General features: G+C 34.7%; 1 protein-coding gene and 1 long non-coding RNA gene across 3 annotated transcripts in view; both read left to right on the top strand.

Moving 5' to 3' along the window:
- Window positions 1-15120, top strand: part of LOC145006088 (uncharacterized) — a 32328-nt gene extending 17208 nt beyond the window's left edge. For both annotated transcript variants that reach the window (XR_013662776.1, XR_013662775.1), the window contains one exon: window positions 14929-15120. This is a non-coding gene — a long non-coding RNA (uncharacterized LOC145006088). The remainder of the gene's footprint in view (window positions 1-14928) is intronic.
- Window positions 15121-16855: 1735 nt separating this feature from the next.
- LOC145007584 (receptor-like protein 7) lies at window positions 16856-20586 on the top strand. Its single transcript, XM_078966497.1, has 2 exons — window positions 16856-19768; window positions 20290-20586. Exon 1 carries the CDS (start codon window positions 16894-16896, stop codon window positions 19765-19767), a length of 2874 nt encoding a protein of 957 aa, XP_078822623.1. The 5' UTR covers window positions 16856-16893; the 3' UTR covers window position 19768; window positions 20290-20586.
- Window positions 20587-21238: the final 652 nt, after the last annotated feature.

Raw genomic sequence — 21238 nt, forward strand, 5'->3', positions numbered from 1 at the left:
CCCTAATTAAACACCCAAATGAGAAATTAGGGCTAGGATCCAACAACATTATTTACAACTTAGAAAGGGATGCCGTACTCTAAAAGTAAATAATTTGAAGGCAAGTGAATGACGATTCACTAATTCTCACCATGAAAAACGAAAAAGTAATTTAGGTTTTAAATGTATTGAAAACTCCTAGATCTTTGAGATTCATTGAGCTTTTCAATGGCATGTTTAAATCTCGATATGCATTTCAAATTTGCGACTGGGATGCCGAGGATCACAAACAAATTTGTGAATAACCATGCGAACCAACGTGGTGCACTCAATGTCTTTATCACCTAATCAATGTGCCGGTAAACCACACACGCTCCATTGATCTATGAAAAACATCAAGTCACCCTTCGCTACCACTGTCATCCCCAAATTGATGTGGCGGTTAACTACACGCGCTCCATCAATGTTTGACAAGGGTACGAAGTGTAATTCCATGGATTAGCATCATTTTCACATTTTACCCTAAAGTAACTAGGAATGGGAATTTATAAAACATGTAGTTACTTTATATTTAACATTATACTTTTAAGGAGGAGAGGGTTGCCCTATCCTACCCGTTCGGCTAACGACCCTCCACCAGTCAAGCAAACGGTAGGTGTGAGTGTACACCCATTAAGCGCCATTTTATAGGCAGCAACCTTATACCCACCTTATAGACCGACTTCGTGAATGAGGCCTACTAACGGTAAGACTAGCATTTTAAGTTATACATATATATATATATATATATATATATATATATATGTATATATATATTAATTAAACTTGTAATAATATATAATAGTATAGGGTTGAATTTTAAACTTGTAAAATTCTAAGGGTTTGAAATTTAAATTACTCAAAATTAAACTTTTAATCATAAATTTAAATTTCAAGACTTGAGGGCAAGAATTGAACTTTTCAAAACACAAGAGATCAAATAAAAAATAATTCAAATTAACCAATTAATTTCATAATTATCTATATTTGACCTAATCTTAATTTTAGTCATTAGATAATTACCAAATAATTTTAAACAATCCATATTTATCATATAAACAACTAATATTAAAAGATTTGAAATTATCTATTGTTTTGGCAAGGATAATCACTTAATTAAGATAAAATTCGGATTTTAACTTCATAAAACAATTTAAGCATCAAATCCAAGTCAAAACAGCAGGTAAAACCCGAATACCCTCTGCCTGATGCACCGACTTGCCGAGTCTGACCTGGACTCGCCGAGTAGGGGCCAACTCGTTGAGTCCAGATACTGACTCGCCGAGTTGAGTCGGGCAGGGGCCAAAAACTTGAATTTTAGCAAATAAAGCAGTTAAGCATCACATACAAGTGAAACCAATCAATGCTTTGATACCACTGATGGGTTTTATGCATAAGAAACACTCCTATGTGCTCATACAAACCCTAATGCTTGGATCTAGGTTTCACTATTGAACATGCTTTGATTTCAAGACTTACAAACCCTAATCTAGCATATAAACAACAAAAATAACATATAGAATCAGATCTAGATGTTTACCTCTTAAATTGTTGGCTTAGATCTTCTCTTTCTTCTTCTCTTGAGCTTAGAGTCACAAATGCAACTCCTCTAATGGTTTACAAACCCCACAAGCAAGAAGGCAATATGAGAGATGGAGAGAGAGGCTAGAAATCAGCCTAGGGATCTTTTAGAATCAAGTGGTAGCCGAATTCAATGCCCTAGGGGTCATATTTATACTTACAGGTTACTAGGGTTTCAGTCTAAACCCTAATGGACAACTTAGCCACCAAGCAGCCCATGGAACCTTCTGGAATAAGGCCTTGGATGAAAATATGATGGATACCCATCATAATTTCGTTCCCTCTTAAGCCCATTAGGTTTCCTTAACCCAAAACTCAACTATCATACATTTGACAGTTTATACCCCTTTATTCAATTAATCTCTTTTGATCACCAAATTAATTCCTAATTTATTTATGACCAATACTAATTAAATAAATATGATTTTTCCTTTAATATATTATTCTTATAATATATTAATAAATCATAATACTCTTTTTTTCTCCTTAAATTACCTTGTTAAGTTGCTTTGGAGAAGGCAACCCTAAAGGATCATGCATAACCGGGTTAGTATATATCAAATATAGTTACAGACTTAGACACTATTCCAACAGTAGCATGGTATGTGGAGCGATGCTTGACCTGTAAGAAGGTAAAGGCCGAGCACCAGAGGCCACACGGCAAGATGCAGCCATTAGATATTCCCATGTGGAAATGGGAAGATATTACCATGGATTTCATCACCAAACTTCCCAGGGCCACGCGGGGAGTAGCTTCCATATGGGTTATTGTGGATCGATTGACAAAGAGTGCCATTTCATACCGATCCAGGAGAATATATCGGCCGAGAAGTTGGCCGAAATCTACATTCGAGAGGTGGTGGCTCGGCATGGAGTGCTAGTCTCCGTGATTTCTGACAGAGATGTTCATTTTACTTCCAGATTTTGGAAGAAATTCCACGATGAGTTGGGTACTCGTCTACACTTTAGCATCTCTTTTCACCCGCAGGCGGATAGGCAGAGCGAGCGGACCATCTAAACACTAGAGGATATGATGCGGGCATGCGTGTTAGACTTCGGCGATAGTTGGGATACCTATCTTCCATTAGTTGAGTTCTCCTACAACAACAACTACCACGCGAGTTTTTTGATCATCATCCCTTTGAGATGTTATACGGGAGGAAGTGTAGGACCCCAATATGCTGGGGTAAGGTGGGTTAGAGGGTCATGGGGAGCACCGAAGTGGTGCTCAAGACGATAGAGAGGATTCAGCAAGTCAGGAGCAGGCTTCAGACTGCTTAGAGTCTGCAGAAAAGTTATGCCAACAAGCGCCGCTTGGACCTCGAGTTCCAGGTCGGGGATATGGTCCTCCTGAAGGTGTCGCCATGGAAGGGCGTTATCCGATTCAGGAAGTGGGGCAAGCTGGGCCCCAGGTATATTGGAGCTTTCAGGGTTATAGCCCGGGTGGGCAAGTGGCATATTGACTGGATCTACCGGCCAAACTTAGTCAGATTCACAGTACGTTCCATGTCTCCCATTTGCGGAAGTGATTGGTGGATGAATCGGCAGTGGTACCTCAGGAGGATATTGATCGAGTTCATTGTCTCGGTCAAAAACAAACCTCACACACACTAGATAGCTAGGGTAAGTAAGGGTCGAATGCACGAGGAGGTTGTGGTCAAGCTTTGTGTTAAAATAATTAATGAAAAACTACTAGCAATTGTCACAAAATTATTTAAACTAAAAGTTGATGAAAAAGCTAAAAACTTGGTAATGCAAGAAGTACTAAAACAAGCTACTATCAAATAGGAGAAAAACAAGATACTTCCTGTTTAGTTGTTTAGGTTGTTGGACTTACACGTTTTTCTACCCTTAAATTCGAATTTAATTACCTAGACATAATTAAGGTTGATTAACTTGCAATAGATAATTTTGATCACACAATATGTTATCCCAACTAGTTGTCTTACTCTCTATGTCTAACTAGATTAGGAACAACTAGTGGTTTGGTGATAATGTGTCTTACGATTACCTATTAGAATGTTGAATATATAATACTACAAATTTGGAATAATGTATGTCTGTTCAATGGATCATCTTAGTTCCTAAACTACTTGAATTCATAATGATTAGTGAATTAACACTACACTATATTAGTTGGAATATCACCCAATAAGAAAACCCAACTCCAATCATTGTAAGTAAAAATCATAACTTTAAGAATGAAACAATAATTGAAATTGACTAGAATAAAAGTAATAATCAAAACGATTTCATCCTAACATCCTACAACGTTCCCGGAAGTAACCTATATGGTTTAGTCTTCCATAACAATCAAAAAGCACACAAATTGAATAAAAACAATGGAATTCATACTATAATTCATAAACAAACTTGAAATCATAAAACTAATAAAGTCTAATGATCAATCAATCATGAAAAAATGAAACCTTGGAGAAGAAGTAACCAAATTTGGAGTTTGCTAGAATTGATGACGATTCACCGGTTGAATGATCTTCAAACGTTGCTTGATAATGAATTTGATGATTTCTTGACTTTGATTTGGAAATTGATGATCAAGAACGCGTTTGGAGAAGGTTTGGAACCCTCCAAAACTGGTGAAAATCATAGGGGAGAAGTCCAAAGTCGATTAGGTTAAATCTCCTTTAAATAGATGCTAAAAAACTGATTTTCGGAGCTGTTTTCCGCGTCGGCGTCCTAGTAGGCGTCTTAGACGCCATATAGGACGTCTGGGTGTCCTTTAGGGCGTTTTACATGCCTTCTGTCGTCCTTTCCCCGTTTTGGTGATGCAAATGGCAGAATCAGTAAAAACACAAAACATGAAAGTTGTAGGAAATTTTGTCTAGTTTTCAAAACTTCTTCATTCATGTCAATCAGAGCTCTAGATCTTGAGATATAATCAAAACATTGAAGAGTGGTCAAATTTCTCAGCACCATTTTTCTTCATTCCTTTAGCAATTCGTCTCCCACGTTCGTTAACTTCATTTTGCTCATTTTTCTTGTAGTTTCCACCCAATTTAGTCGTATAAGATGACCTGCATATAAAGTTCAACAACCCATCAAAGTAGTGTCATTCTTGGGCAATCATACATTAATTCAACATATCTAGTACAATTTATTGTGTTATAAATATAGACCGATCAAACCTCCCCAACTTTATTCCAAACTCGTCCCGAGGTTAGCCTGAAATAATCAGTGTAGTCTTACTCTCTTATCCTAAGAAAAACTCAATGGAATCACGAATTCCATACATCAATATGTTGATTTTGGGGATTTTTAGTTGCTTATCCCGACTTTTAAACAAAATACATGCTATGCTTATTTTACTTTGTTTTTTGAAACCCTCTAGTTTTTGAATCCTTTACAATAATCAACCTCATGAGTAATAAGTTGAACTCATTACCAAAGTCCTGTTTTCAAGGTTCACTAACATAGTTAGCGCGGTCGGTAACTCTTAATGGACCAACCCATACACTCCCGCTATCGAGGGGTCACATATTGTTTCACACAATGTCTTCAAGTTGAACTTTTCTTCATATTTATCTTGATTTTGCATTCTTCATGTTCTTTGATGGCTTCCTTGGATTTGATAATTTTTGTATTTGACTTGAGCTTGAATATATGTACTTGGAAGTTCTTCAATGTCTTATGATGCTTTTTGGTTGTCTGAAAACAATAATAGTCCCCTCCCAACCCCAAAGGCGCAGGAGTAAGTAAGACCAAGTATTCAGAGCGTGATGACACATATTGTTCGGTTGGGTCCTCAATTGAAAGATTGTAGGCTCTATCCAAAAACCTTCATTTTTCAAAGACTTGGGTATTTCACATAACAAATTTTAAATATATATAAGTATTCCCAAACTGGATAAGCAACCCACAAAATCAATATGAAATAGATATTATGACTCGATGTACAAAACTCCTATCATTTTCCATCTTGATGAGTTCCATTCAAGACATAGAGGAGCTACTAACTCATCACAGATTTCATGGTGACCAACTCCAGGATAAGATAATTAAAACATAAAGTTTAAGATAGAAGTACATTCATCCTAAGTTGACTATCCAAACAAAATCCATCAAAGTTAATGTAAAAGAAATTAAAAATATGGAGGGAGGACGACAAACCTGATGGTACTGATGGTAGAGGCGATTTTGATTTCCAAAAAAAAAACTTCACTCGTTGGAGGTATCTGCATAATGTTTCGTTATGCCCGAATAAACATCGAATAATTATGATTTTTGTTTTAAAAAAATCACTTTTTCTTCAATCCGCCATCTTTTTCTTGTGTACACCCCTCCCTAACTTTAAGTTTTGCATCGTCCTCGATGCATCAAAAAATAAATTCCTAAAATAATAAAAGACACCAACTACAAGCACACAAATCAAATCAAATAAAAACAAACTACACTAACTAGCCCTCAATTTCATCGGGGTCTACGATTGCACTTGGAACGTACAACAAGCCTTTTAAACCCCTAGGGGACGAATGAAGTCGCGTGAGGGTTTGCCGTGAACACACCCACAAAGTTCCAAAATTGCCAAGTTTAACATCATTAGCGGGACAGGTTACCTCAACCGATGTCTATGTAGGATCATATGTTAGTGGACTTTTTTGAAATCCAAACATGAGGTTGCTCAACTTACTTTGAGGAATCACATCATGTGGAATGCATTCTTTGACTAAATAAACCATTTTGTGTTTAATCCTTCCACGATGATGCTTAAACCTTGCTTTGAAGAGCCATGCATCTTTCCATCTAGTAAACTTCTTTAATCGATGCTTGATATCATGTAACACTTTCATTTTTGATTTTTTAGATTGTGTATAATCATGCTTCTTATTCCCTAATCTTCTTTTCTTGTGTTAACTCATGCAATCATCTGATGCTTTTGACCTGTTACTTGATAAAATTATCTCCAAATTGTGGGCGGTGCCATTGAGCATATTTGCGGTATGCTCATAAACATAATCATCGATCGTATTAATTAAAACCAGGTCACCACTAATTGGAGGATCATTGGTAGGTCCAAAGAATAGGACTCTCAATTTATGGCTTACAAATGTCACATTTATCACACCTTCCTGACAACTAATATGAGCATATATAGTTTCCAAAAAAGGATGATCAATGATTATACTTGGTTGTTTGTATTTGGCCAATATTTTAGACTCCATCAGAAGAAGTTGTGGGTCGGTTTTTTTTTTAAAAGTTGTTGGGTAGGGTATGGTATTAGCCGCAACAAACCTCTCCCCAACTTTGGACGCTTCTAACTCATGAAGCGCTTTATTATACTTCTCCAATTCAATTACAACTTCTTTGATTTCAAACATACTTTGGGTATCATTATCAATTAAAGGTACATCATCCTCCACCACAACCTCAAGTTCGGGTGGTGTAGGATTATCCATAATGCTATTAATGCATAGAAAACTTACCTCATTTACTTGGGTAGTGTGTGAAGGTTTTCCCGGTGGTTGTTGCTTTAGTTGCTCCATTATTCGTTCTAGTTGATCTTCAATCTCCAAAATTAATTTGGAATTGTCTTCCTCCTTGTTGAAGGTTTCATTCAGCATCTTTATCATTTGATCCAACTTTTTGCTGAATGAAGATTCATTTGATTCTTGGTCTTCCGGAAAACAAGGTGATTCATGGTGTTGGTTTTGAGTCGAATTGCCAGTCCACTAACAATCATCGTCATATGGATCATCATTATATGAATCATTGTATGGATCATTATAGTATTGATATTGGGTTGGATTTTCATTCCCCAACCAAATATCTTGATCCATGTAAGTGTATTCCTCCATTCATGACTATCCCTACAAAATAATAAAAAACAATAAAAGAGTGAAGATTATGAACTAAAAATAAAACAGAAAAAATTAAAAAAATGTAATGACTAGTTCAACACAATAGTTTAAGTGCACAATCTCCCCGACAACGGCGCTAAATTTTGATCGAGGTCGTTGTCTCGGTCAAAAATGAACCTCACACACACTAGATAGCTAGGGTAAGTAAGGGTCGAATCCACGAGGAGGTTGTGGTCAAACTTTGTGTTAGAATGAATAGTTAATGAAAAACTACTAGCAATTGTCACAAAATTATTTAAACTAAAAGTTTATGAAAAAGCTAAAAACTTGGTAATGTAAGAACTACTAAAACAAACTACTATTAATGAGAAAAAGAAACAAGATACTTCCGGTTCAGTTGTTTAGATGGTTGGACTTACACATTTTTCTTCTCTTAAATTCCAATTTAATTACCTAGACATAATTAAGGTTGATTAACTTGCAACAAATAGTTTTGATCACACAATATGTTATCCCAACTAGTTGTCTTACTCTCTATGTCTAACTGGATTAGGAACAACTAGTAGTTTGGTGATAATGTGTCTTACAATTACCTATTACAATGTTGAATATATAATAATACAAATTTGGAATAATGTATGTCTGTTCAACTGATCATCTTAGTTCCTAAACTACTTGAATTCAGAATGATTAGTGAATTAACAATACACTATCTTAGTTGGAATATCACCGAATAAGAAAACCCAACTCCAATCATTGTAAGTAAAAATCATAACTTTAAGAATGAAACAATAACTGAAATTGACTAGAATAAAAGTAATAATCAAAACGATTTCATCCTAACATCCTACAACGTTCCCGGAAGTAACCTATGTGGTTTAGTCTTCCATAACAATCAAAAAGCACACAAATTGAATAAAAACAATGGAATTCATACTATAATTCATAAAAATACTTGAAATCATAAAACTAATAAAGTCTAATGATCAATCAATCATGAAAAGATGAAACCTTGGAGAAGAAGTAACCAAATCTGGAGTTTGCTGGAATTGATGACAATTCACCGGTTGAATGATCTTCAAACGTTGCTTGATAATGAATTTGATGATTTCTTGGCTTTGATTCAGAAATTGATGATCAAGAACGTGTTTGGAGAAGGTTTGGAACCCTCCAATACTGGTGAAAATCACAAGGGAGAAGTCCAAAGTCGATTAGGGTTAAATCTCCTTTAAATAGGTGCTAAAAACTGATTTTCAGAGTTGTTTTCCATGTCGACGTCCTAGTAGGCATCTTAGATGTCATATAGGACGTCTGGGTGTCCTTCAAGGCGTTTTACATGCCTTCTGTCATCCTTGATTTTCACTTGAAAATGGCCTAAAACGGGTAGGCGTCCTAGGGGATGTCTTAGATGCGTTTTAGGACGTCTCATATTTGTTGCCCCTTTTTGGTGATGAAAACGGCAGAATCAGTAAAAATGCAAAACATGAAAGTTTCAGGAAAATTTGTCTAGTTTTTAGAACTTCTTCATTCATTTCAATCAGAGCTCCAGATTTTGAGATATGATCAAAACATTGAAGAGTGGTCAAATTTCTCGGCACCATTTTTCTTCATTCGTTTAGCAATTTGTCTCCCACGCATGTTAACTTCATTTTGCTCATTTTTCTTGCAGTTTCCACCCAATTTAGTCGTATATAATGACCTGCATATAAAGTTCAACAACTCATCAAAGTAGTGCCATTCTTGGGCAATCATACATTAATTCAACATATTTAGTACAATTTATTGTGTTATAAATATAGACCAATCAGATATTCAGGTGGATGAAAGCCTGAATTACATTGAGCGGCATGTGGCAATCCTCGACCGAAAGTCAAAGGATTTGAGGAACAAGAAGGTCAAGCTGGTGAAGATGCAATGGTGGCACCGAAAAGGCTCGGAATGGACGTGGGAGCCGGAGGACGAGATGATGGAGCATTACCTAGAGCTTTTTTAGGATCAAGCACCAGACTTCGAGGACAAAGTCTAACATAAGTGGGGGAGATTTGTAGCACCCGGTTCCTGGTACGTATTTTTCATTCAAGTAATTATAGCATTTTCGCCTGGGACTCGGCGAGTTGAGGTCCAATTCATCGAGTAGAATCGACTTTGGACGTGGGAGTTTAGTGACCTACTCGATGCATCAGCAAACCGACTCGACGAGTAGGCGCTGTTTGGAGAAAACCCTAATCTAAGGGATTGCACCCTATTTAAACATCTCATTCAACCTCGCTTCGTCCCTATTGCTCTCAAAACCCTGCATATCAAACCCTAATTGTTTGTGTAAAGATATAAGGCCTTGGTGGTGGTTTTTGGTGATTTTGGAACATAAGAAGGAAGAGAAAAGCTTGAGGAATCAAGAGTAGGCCAGGCGAGTTCGATTTTGTGCACCCTCTGCAGTTCTTTAGAGGTATAAACTTGATACCTTGCTCTTTCATGTTTTAGATCTCTTTTTAGGGTGATTTTGGGCTTTTAGGAGCCATTCTTGGTGACCAATCATGAGTGCAATCATGGTTAGGGACTAAGACTTCTGATCCAAGGTCCTTAAGGGGTTACAAGGCAGAAAGGAACTGATTTTGGAGCCTTGGAAAACCCCATGCATCTTAAGAGTCTCATTTAGGGCCATTTGAGCTCATAGTCCCATGCTTTACGTGCTAGATCGATCTTAGAAGCCTAGATCTATCTTTTGGTCAAGTGTTGTCAGAAATCGAGAAATAAGATTTGGTCATTCTCGAATAGGCGAGTCGTTCTTGGGACTCAGCGAGTCCATGGCTTAACTTCCCTTTTATGTTATGGTTCGAAGGAATCCAGTGAATGTTAGAGTGGTCTTAAAGGGGTCTGGGGGAGTGACCCAACGCATTGGATTTAGCCATAGACCTAGTAATCATAGGACTCGACGAGTGTATGAACAGACTTGGCGATTCCAAGGCAATCTCCCAACTTTCAAAGATGAACTCAACGAGTTGTTCATAACTCAGCAAGTTGAGGGCAAGACTTGTTCATAGGATGGAGATGAACTCGACGAGTTGTTCATATAACTCGGCGAGTCGGATGAAGGTTCATTCAGGGTTGTTTTAGAAGGAGAACTCATCGAGTCTTTGCCAAACTTGACGAGCAGAGGTGTAAAGAAGGACATATGAAAGGATAAGGACTCGACGAGTTGGCGGCCCAACTCGGTGAGTCGGGTCAACTGGAAGTTAACTTTGACTTTGACTTGGTCAGGGGTAAAATAGTCATTTTACCCTAAGAATAGTTATCAGTGTCTGATTAAGTGTTTTATGGATTTATAGTCGGGGGATCACCGGAGCAGCATTTAGACATCTGTCGATCAAATTTTCAGCAGTCAGCCTTGCAAGGTGATTTACCTTCCAGTAGAAGTGGGTCTAAGGCACCAATGCCAGCCCACCAGTAAGAGTCATATGTTAGATGATTGTCTTTGTGATATTCATCTAGGTTTGCTACTACCTAATATGTTATGTGCTAGTATGATACGATGTTATATGCTAGTAGTAGTAGGGGAGATAGTCCCCAAGATTTACGGTCTATTTGACCTTATGGAAATACTGAGCAATCTTCATGTCATGTTGTGAGATTGATAATAGCTTGTTGTCCAAAAGTTGTAGTCCTGTATCATTCTTCTTTGAGAAAAGCATCACAAATGTGTCCCAAGCTTCTTTTGGTGTGTTCCCATCTCGAATATGCTCCAACATCTCTTCTTCAATTGTGGTCTTCAAGGAAAACATCGCTTTGTCTTCTTTGATTTTCCATTTGCGCAAAGCGCCATTAATATCTTCCTTTGGTGGCGTAGTTTCACTTACGCAAAAGACGTCCCATAGATCTTGTCCATGTAAGTAGGACTTCATACATGTTCCCACATATTGTACTTGTTGTTGTTAAGTTTCTTGATTCCTCCAACGACTTGGAGATCACTCATCATGTTGGCAGTACCTCAGTAATACCAAACAAATTAGCATCAACGCTAACTTGTAGATTAACAGACTACTCCTGATACAAAGAGAATCACTTGTTCTCACTATCAAGAAACCTTGCAAATTACCAGATTGTTGAACACAAATCTTTATGTGGGAAAAAATAGTACTTTTATTAAGACCACTTAAGAAGAACTTACACTTTGAGAAACTACTACAAACATTGCTTTCTTTGAAGTGTTTCTCGGATGGTTTGAAGAAAATGAGCTCCACACCTATTGATAAGCCTCTTAGGAAGCTTCTAGAGAAGACTATGACATTCTATAGTCTTCTAGAATGTTCCATAAACTTCCAGTGTCTTCCATATTTTCTAGAGTATTCTAGAGTTTTCTGGCGTCTTCTAGACTCCTCCATTATATTCCATAATATTCTAGAATCTTCCTGACCATTCTAGAACAAGCTAACTTCTTCTAGACAATAACATTCGTTCTATTGGGCTCGTAATGACCTTCAACAATTAAAGGGGCACATTTTTTAGAACAACATCAAATGGTCACATTTGTGGGAATAATAAATTTAAAGTAGTCAATGAAAATAAAAAACTATTCAAAACTATAAAATTGCGTTCTTGAATACTTAAATTTCCAACTTTCTATAAATTTTCTTTCATGTTACACTTTTTAACTATTTCCACTGTTCCATTTGTGTGGAAAAGTGGAGGGGATGGAGATCCATTTAGCTTATTAAACTTATAAGAAAACATTATAAAATTTTTAGAAAAATAGTCATTTTATCTTAGCCTGGGACGAGAACCAAAACAAAGTAAAAGAATAATGACGATTCAAGTAAAGAATCAAGAAGCAGGGATTCGGCCAGAAGTTCTTGCTACATTTAATCTTTAAATTGCAAATATATATATATATATATATATATATATATATATATATATATATATAGAGAGAGAGAGAGAGAGAGAGAGATAAGATCAGGCGAGGACTCATTTTAAAGTGACGACTCGTGAGAACACCTTAAAGTGAGGACTCGTGAGAACATTTTAAAGTGAGGACTCGATTTTATGATGTGTATTTTTTTTAGATTTTTTTTTTCCAATTTTTTAAGGTGTCCTCATGAGTCCTCATTTTAAAATGAGTCCTCACTGGAACCCGACCATATATATATATATATATATATATATATATATATATATATATATATATATATATATATATATATATATATATATATATATATATATAGAGTTAGGTTCATATATAAGCTCTAATTATTGTGTGAATGTGTGACGGATTCCTGACCAATCAAGATTCAAGGGTAATTTCGGAATTTTACTTAAAATTATTTTAATAACCAAAAATAAAATCCAAAATTATAGATATTTCCCTTAAATAGAGGATCGGTTATTTTTTACCCTTAATTCACTCATTCACCTTGTTCACCTCGATCTCAGGAAGAAACCAGAAGGAAAAATCACCCCCTGAATATTAACGGTGTATATCAAACGTGTGTGTGTGTGTGTGTCGATCGCCCCTTGCCTCATCTGTTGCTCCATCACCAACATTACCTGCTTCCACAAAATCACCACCTTAGGAAAACAACCAAACTTACATTATCATCTCCTTCCCCGTTTTTTGTTCTTTTCCCACATATTTGATTCAAAGACCTAGAAAAGGGAGGGGTCCCATAGGGAAGCTATTCCACCAGAGAACCCCACGAAATCAACACGTCGGATGCGTCCCCTGTGGCCCGATTAGAGACTGCTCAAGGAGACCCACTAGAGGTAACTCTCCGACCATATTTTTCTAGAGACAATTGTCACCTTTATCTTCACTATTGGTTCATGAATCTCCTTTCAAGTTACCTATATTCTCTTCTCAAAATCTTGATTTTCATATCATTTCTTTGCATATGAACTGGAATTGCGTCAATCAAGTACTTTGACTAATTGATTATGATAACAATCTGGGTGTATATTTTCTGATTTGGGTTGCACTTTGGTAGGTCATCAATCCTTAATTTTGTTTTATCTATACTTAGATACAAAGTAAGGTTTTTCTCAACCAGATTTACAGTTAGAGTTACAATGATTAAACTGCTGATTCATTTCATCTATTTGTATTTTTATATGAACATGAAGTGTTCGATTATATGCCTAAATGAAATCTTCTATTGAACTGGCTGAAACTTATTTGATTCCAGGAGTATTTGGCTTTTGATGTCAAAACCTTTCAACTATAAAAGTTGCTAGTTATATCATGTTTGATTTTCAAATTTTAAGAAAGCATGTGTGATTTTTCAAGCTTCTAAAAGTGACTGGATATGCATAACATGTGATTTTCAAGTTTCTAACAACTCAATGGTTTTTGATTTTATATATGTAAAACTTTTGATGATCTTACTAATGACTACTCATTATTACATATATTTAAAATTATTCTACCAGATTATTTACAAAATCACTCTAAAAGAATATTTCCAAAATCATTCTAACAGAATATTTACAAAATCATTCTGACAAAATATTTATAGAACCATTCTTCTAGAATATTCACTGAATACAATGCTCCAAATCATTATTTAAGACTTATGTTTTTAGTACGTTCTCTTGGAAATTTCACCTTGTCCATCATTACTATTCTTAAAGAATAAATCAGAATATGTAACATTGTTCAAATAAATCTATTGGTATATTTATTAACTACATATGTTGATCACGGATTTATACTTGATTATGGGATTAATTACATGATGTTTGGCATACAGGGTTTGTGTAATGTTCTTGGAATTTGATGTTTTTTTATTGTTTTTTGCGCTGCAGTGGCGTAGGTTATTGGTACAGGTGTTTGATGTTGTATTCTATGTAAAACTGTTATCATGTATGCTATAGTTGATTAGGTAAATTATTTTATTTTAGTTTGATGAGTTTTAGTGAAATTTTGTCATTTTATACTTTTTTGAGCTTATGTTCTTTTTTAGTTTATGTTCTTGCATTTTGATAGGCTTTGGATTCATGCAATGAGATGTTCACTGTTAGTGAGCCTGTATCCTCTACTTTTTCAAATAAGTTGTTCATCTCTTTACTTCCGTCACCAATTCATCACTATCACTTGGATGTCAGTTTTTTTTCTTCTAAATCTAATTGTTTTCTGAAATCTGTTCATAGAATTTTTGTGTTCAAAATATAGAAATTTATATGATTTATCATGTTTGGATGCATTTTTCATTAATCTATCATTTTTTTTTCTAGAATCGTGTAGCTTTATTGTTATTAGTTGACTTGAATTTACGCTTAAACAAGTATGTTTGACTATGGAGTTGCACCCAATATAAAGCAGAGTGATGGGTTTTGATTCTCAAGTGAGTAGTTGCTTTAATGGAAGATCAAATTGCATTCGTATGAGTTTTGAACTCTAATGGAGTTGAATTTATTTTTCCCATTGTGACTAGACATCCTTATTGTGAATGTTCTTGACCTCTTTTGCACCATATGATATCTAATGTCCATTTGTGTGTTTCAATTCAAACATCAACAGGTAAATATGAAGGCATGCGAAAACCATCAAAAAACAAGGGCATATTGATTCTTCAAGAATGACGACAAATTCTTAAAGAATGATGATAGATTCTTACAGAATGTCTTATATATCATAATTTTTCTTTGTATATTCTTCCGAAATGATGTCAAATTCTTGAAAATGTAGGATAAGAGGTTATATATGTTCTTTAAAATGATGTATATACATTCTTGTTTTATGTTTACTTATTTTGATTCTTAACATTCATTCCTACTCCATATTATTACAAAATATGATAAAAAGAATACAAAGCATGATCATATTATCATATGATACTCTGTGATTTGTAAAATTGTGATTTTTTTTTGTTACTTTTTACATTTTTCTCGGAAGAATATTTCAATTGTACAATAAGAATCATTGTTATTTTGATACAAAATGTTATTATTAAAAAATATATACAAGCTTATTCTTTAATAATTTGAATTCTCAAACAATCACTAAACTGTAGTTAGATTATTTAAGAATGAAAGAAGTATATAAGTTCATGGCTATATGATCTGAAACAACGTTTCAAAAAAAATGGTTAGCTAAAATGGATTTGAAAAGAAAAGAACTGTAACTCCTTAAATAATAGTAACTTCCTTACTTGGTATTGAATAAAAATGTCTATAATGCAGTTAATTAATTTTTTTTGAAAAAAAAAACATTGTTAATGTGTGATGTATCACACAATAACTATGGTAGACCATAATAATCTTAACCATCAAAAATTATAATCTAAGGGTCCAAATCTAGTCATACAATCACACAATACTTGTAATTCACATTTAATCCTATATATATATATATATATATATATATATATATATATATATATATATATATATATATATATATATATATATATATATATATATATATATATAGGGTTAGGTTCATGTGAGACGGCCTAATTTTGTGAGACCGTGAGATACATTTTTTTATTTTTTTTAGTTAATTCAAGTTCCGAAAATAATATTAAAATTTTTTTTTGATTTTTCCATTTATTTTGCATTTTAAAATTATTTTTAGAATATGTACAGTGTAATATTCTATTTAGAATATTTCACGTATTTTTCAAAAAAAAAATAGAATTTTTTTTTAATTTTTTTAATATTTTTTTTGTTAATTCAAGTTCTGAAAATAATATTTAAAAAAAGAATTTTTAGATTTTTCCATTTATTTTGCGTTTTAAAATTATTTTTTAGAATATGTCAGTGTAATATTCTATTTAGAATATTTCATATATTTCAAAAAAAAACTGGATTTTTTTTAATTTTTTTTAGTTAATTTAAGTTCCGAAAATAATATTTAAAAAAAGAATTTTTGGATTTTTCCATTTATTTTGCATTTTAAAATTATTTTTAAATTTGGTCTCACGGTCTCACAAAATTAGAATGGTCTCAAATGAATCTGAACATATATATATATATATATATATATATATATATATATATATATATATATATATATATATATATATATATATATATATATATATATATATATATATAACCACCAATGATTGGTTCACGTTGCACCAATGAAAATCTTGTCAAAGTTTTGAATATAAAAGTTGCTCCATTTAAACCACAAGATCACGTAAACTGAACTTGAAAGGTACTTTCATTTGACTATCCTAAATGAGCCTAGGCATACAAACCAAGAAAGTTTAATCGTTTGAAGGATATATTGTTGTTTTGTTATACTTAGTCAACAGTTTTTAGTCAAAGTCATACTATTTTGGCTCTATTAGCTGATTCATTATCTACCTTTTATTTTTCCCTCTTCATCTATGTATCTAGATCTTTCATTTCTTATCTAGTTATATGGCTGAATGTTAAACAAAGACATCCTCTTTATGATACATCTCATATCTACAAACAAATATAATATTATATATACCCCTTTTTTGTGTCTCCATACTTAAATCACTTCAACATGTTGCAAATCATCGCCCTTCTTTATGTTATGGTCACAGTCACATGCGCTGGATCATCGGTAAGCCAGGATGAAGAATGCTCAGCCTTGTTTCAGTTTAAGCAAAGCCTAATTCATCAAGATGATGCGGCTTGTGCTGCCAGTTGGTTTCAGACATTTGACTCTTGGAAACCCACAAGCAATCCATCAGATGCTGGTTTTGATTGTTGTTTGTGGTATGGGGTGGAGTGTAGCAACGACCATGAGTACCCTCTTGTGGTTGCCCTTGACTTGAGCGAAAGGTTTCTTTGTGGGCATATCAGCTCTAGCAGCAAGCTCTTCAGCCTTGTGCATCTTCAAAGCCTCAACCTTGCCATGAATGACTTTGATGAATCTGAGATACCATCTGAGATTGGTCGTCTAAAGCAATTAAGAAGCCTCAATCTCTCTGATTCTGGGTTTAGTGGCCAAATACCGAATGAAATCTCGCAGTTGGTGCAATTGTTTTCTTTAGATCTGTCAAGGAATCCACTAAAGCTTGAAAGTCCTAGTGGCCTCAAGAAACTACTGCAAAACTTAACAGGACTCAAAGAACTCGATCTCTCCGGGGTTGACATTAGTTCTTTTGTGCCTCATTTCTTGTCCAACTTTTCTTCTTTGACGTCAATAAGGTTATCAGATTGTTCACTTTGGAATGAATTCCCTGCCACTATTCTTGGGCTACCAAAGTTGAAAATTCTTGATGTGGCATCCAATACCAACCTCACTGGATCTTTACCTGAATTTTATAACAACAGTTTACTTGAACATGTGAATCTATCTTTCACTGGTTTCTCAGGGCGCATTCCAAGTTCACTCAATAACATGACGCAGCTCACTACATTGGGTCTTGGTAGCAATAAGTTCACAGGCTTTGTTCCTTCATTGGTTGGTCTTTCCAGACTCCATGTTTTGCAACTTGATGGTAACAAATTCGAGAATGGTTGCTTCCCTAACTGGCTTGGCAAACTGACTAAACTTAGTGAACTATATCTAGCTAATATGAGCATAAACTGTGAAATCCCACACTTTCTTGCAAACCTAACCAAACTTGGTGTTGTTTCAATCGAAAGAAATTCACTTATTGGGCATATACCATCCTCGTTTTTCAACCTCACCCAACTAAGAAGGTTAAACCTTAAGTATAATCAATTGCAGGGACCAATTTCAAGGTCATTTTCCAACTTCGAAAGTCTGCAATATCTTGGCCTACGTATGAATAATTTCAGTGGTAGGGTAGATTTCGGCATATTCGTAGGACTCAACAACCTCGAAACTCTCTACTTAAGTGATAACAACATATCATTAGTGGTCACCAACAACTACACCAATACCACCTTACCAAATTTAAAAGTCTTAGACCTACAATCATGCAACTTGAAGGAGTTTCCAGCCTTTTTGCGCTTTCAAAATAAAATGACAGCCTTATTTTTCGGCTTCAACAAAATTGATGGCCTGGTACCAGTGTGGATTTGGAACAACAGCCGAGAAACATTACAACAGTTTGATGTTTCAGATAACTCCATCACTGGCTTTCATAAGAATCCACATTTTCTACCATGGCGATTTTTGGAAGGTTTTTTCATCGGTAATAATCACATAGGAGGACAACTACCAATTCCACCACACACCACAACTGTTTATTCAGCCCCAAACAATTATTTGACAGGAGAAATACCAGAATTGATATGTGAAGTGAAATCTATTCAACTGTTAGATTTGTCTTCTAACAACATGAGTGGAACTCTACCTCCATGTTTGAGTAACTTAAGCAATTCTCTGTTGGTTTTGGATCTGAGACGAAATAACTTTGATGGTACAATGATGAATGATTTTACGCTAGGAAGCCCTTTGAGAAGTATTGATTTGAGTGAAAATCGATTTACGGGTCAGCTGCCAAGGTCATTGACAAATTGTACAAATTTAGAGGTTCTCTCTCTTGGAGATAACCTTTTTGATGATGTATTTCCTTCTTGGTTGGGAACCCTTTCCAATCTACAAGTTCTGGTTTTGCGGTCAAACAAATTTTCTGGTCCACTTCAAGGTTCCGCAACTGTTTGGCCACAGTTCCCTAAGTTGCGGATCATAGACCTCTCTAACAATGCTTTTAGTAGTCATTTGCACCATAAATACTTCCAAACATGGGATTCCATGAAATCCGTTTATGATGGTGAATCATATGTTATGGAAACCAATATGTCCTTCAAATCATTCAGTATATACTCGGTATACTCGATGACAATAGTACATAAAGGTGTCAGAACCAGGTTTGAAAAGATTTTAACCATATTCACGGCTATTGATCTCTCTTGTAACCATTTTGAAGGAGAAATCCCGCAATCACTCCAAGATCTTCAAGGGCTTCAATCACTCAATCTTTCCAACAATCATTTTACTGGACAAGTCATGCAGTCCTTGGGATATCTAAAGAATCTTGAATCTATAGACCTCTCCCAAAACAAGTTATCTGGAGAAATTCCTTCACAGTTGGTGCAACTCAACTTCCTTTCCATTTTCAATGTGTCATTCAACCATCTTGGTGGGCGCATACCCACAGGGCAACAATTTAATACATTTGAAAATGATTCCTACAAGGGGAATCCTGGATTATGCGGAAAACCTTTATCCAAAAAATGTCAAGGCTCAAAAGCGTCAAGACGTCCACCAGCAAGCAATGCCTCAGAGTCTCTCTTCCCAAGTGAAAGAATTGATTGGATCATCATATTTTGTGGAGTTGGAAGTGGGCTGGTTGTTGGGGTTGTTATTGGAAATCTTCTATATAAAAGGTGTAGTGATGGGTTCACAAAGAGGAAGGACATATGGGTAAGGCCACTTTGTAACACAAGGAGACACTAAGGTACAATAATCCGTTATCTTACAGTACAACTTCCAAGATAATAATTTATATTGTTTATGCAGTCTCTACTACTCAACAAAATTGAAAATATTTTATGTATTGTATCTACAAATATATAAAATACTGTAATACATATGTTTCTCAACTTTTTCTTATTAACAATTACTCTTAGTTTTTCATCATTTATCAAAAAATTTAATCAAATTACATGTTAAGCCAAATATGCATATTCGCATAGAAGGTTTAATTTCAAAATACAAAAGATTTTTTTTTTTTTTTTTTTTTTTTTTTTTTTACTTTAAGTTGGATGTTTTTGCCCGGTTATGTGATGTCGGTCTATGTTTAAAACATGATATTTGTTTATGGTACATTTGTCATGATGTTTTTCATAGCTATATTTGTTTTGAATGTGTTATATATAGTTTTCTGAAAAACACATTTTACGACCATGGGTGTGGTATCTTCTATGTGTAGTAAACCATGAATTACCAACATAAACCTCACATTAGCATGTATCTCAGGAGTATCATAGCTTCATGTTCGAACAGCAAGGAGAAGGTGCAGCAGGCATTCAAGGGATTTTAATATGTTTTACCGTTGAGTATGTTTATTACAAGTCAAAGATTATGTTGATGTAAGGTTAGTGACATAATTTATTAAGATTTCCACTGTTTAAGTTTTTTGTTTTTGGTGGCATGATCATGGACTGTTATGTAAGCTATTGGTGAGTAGTCACAGCCTCAGATTTTGGGTTGTGTCAATATGAGTTTTAAAAGAAAAATGATGAATATGAGATGCATCAGATTGGATTATTTTGTATGAATCCAGATTCAGGATACCAATGAAGTTGTCTCTGTTTTTCATTACTATGTTAAACTCACTGATTTCAATTTTAAACGTAACATCATCCTAGAGGCTAAAGATGATATACTAAGATGGATTATGTCAATTAAAATATATATCTAACAATTTCTGTTGTATATATACAAATACTTTATAAAATTCTTGTTGGGAATTCTGTCTCAAGGTGTTTACTGCTTTTTCTTTCATGCTTCTAAAAAATATCATGAATCTTAACACCTACAATGTGTTTAATTAATTTCACTTAACATCAATTTCTCCACTAAAATCAACAATAACCCATATGACTTAGAATTCCAAAAATCTATCGAATTCTACATCATTCATTCAGCTTGATGATCTTTAACACTCCCCCTCAACACTAGCCCTCATTCTTCGTACCATGTTAAGCTGACAGCGAAAACCTTCACATTTTCCAGTACTCAGCCCTTTGGTGAACAAGTCTGCTATTTGGTCATCGGTCTTGATATGTCGCATCTCAATTTCTTCCATCAAGACTTTTTCTCTGATAAAGTGATAATGCACTTCCACATGCTTTGTTCTAGCATGAAATACTGGATTTTCCGCCAGCCGAATTGCAGATTGGTTGTCACAGTGAAGTGGTACTGC

This window comes from Lactuca saligna, chromosome 7, assembly GCF_052625555.1.
Source record: "Lactuca saligna cultivar CGN05327 chromosome 7, ASM5262555v1, whole genome shotgun sequence".
NCBI classification, from domain to species: domain Eukaryota; kingdom Viridiplantae; phylum Streptophyta; class Magnoliopsida; order Asterales; family Asteraceae; genus Lactuca; species Lactuca saligna.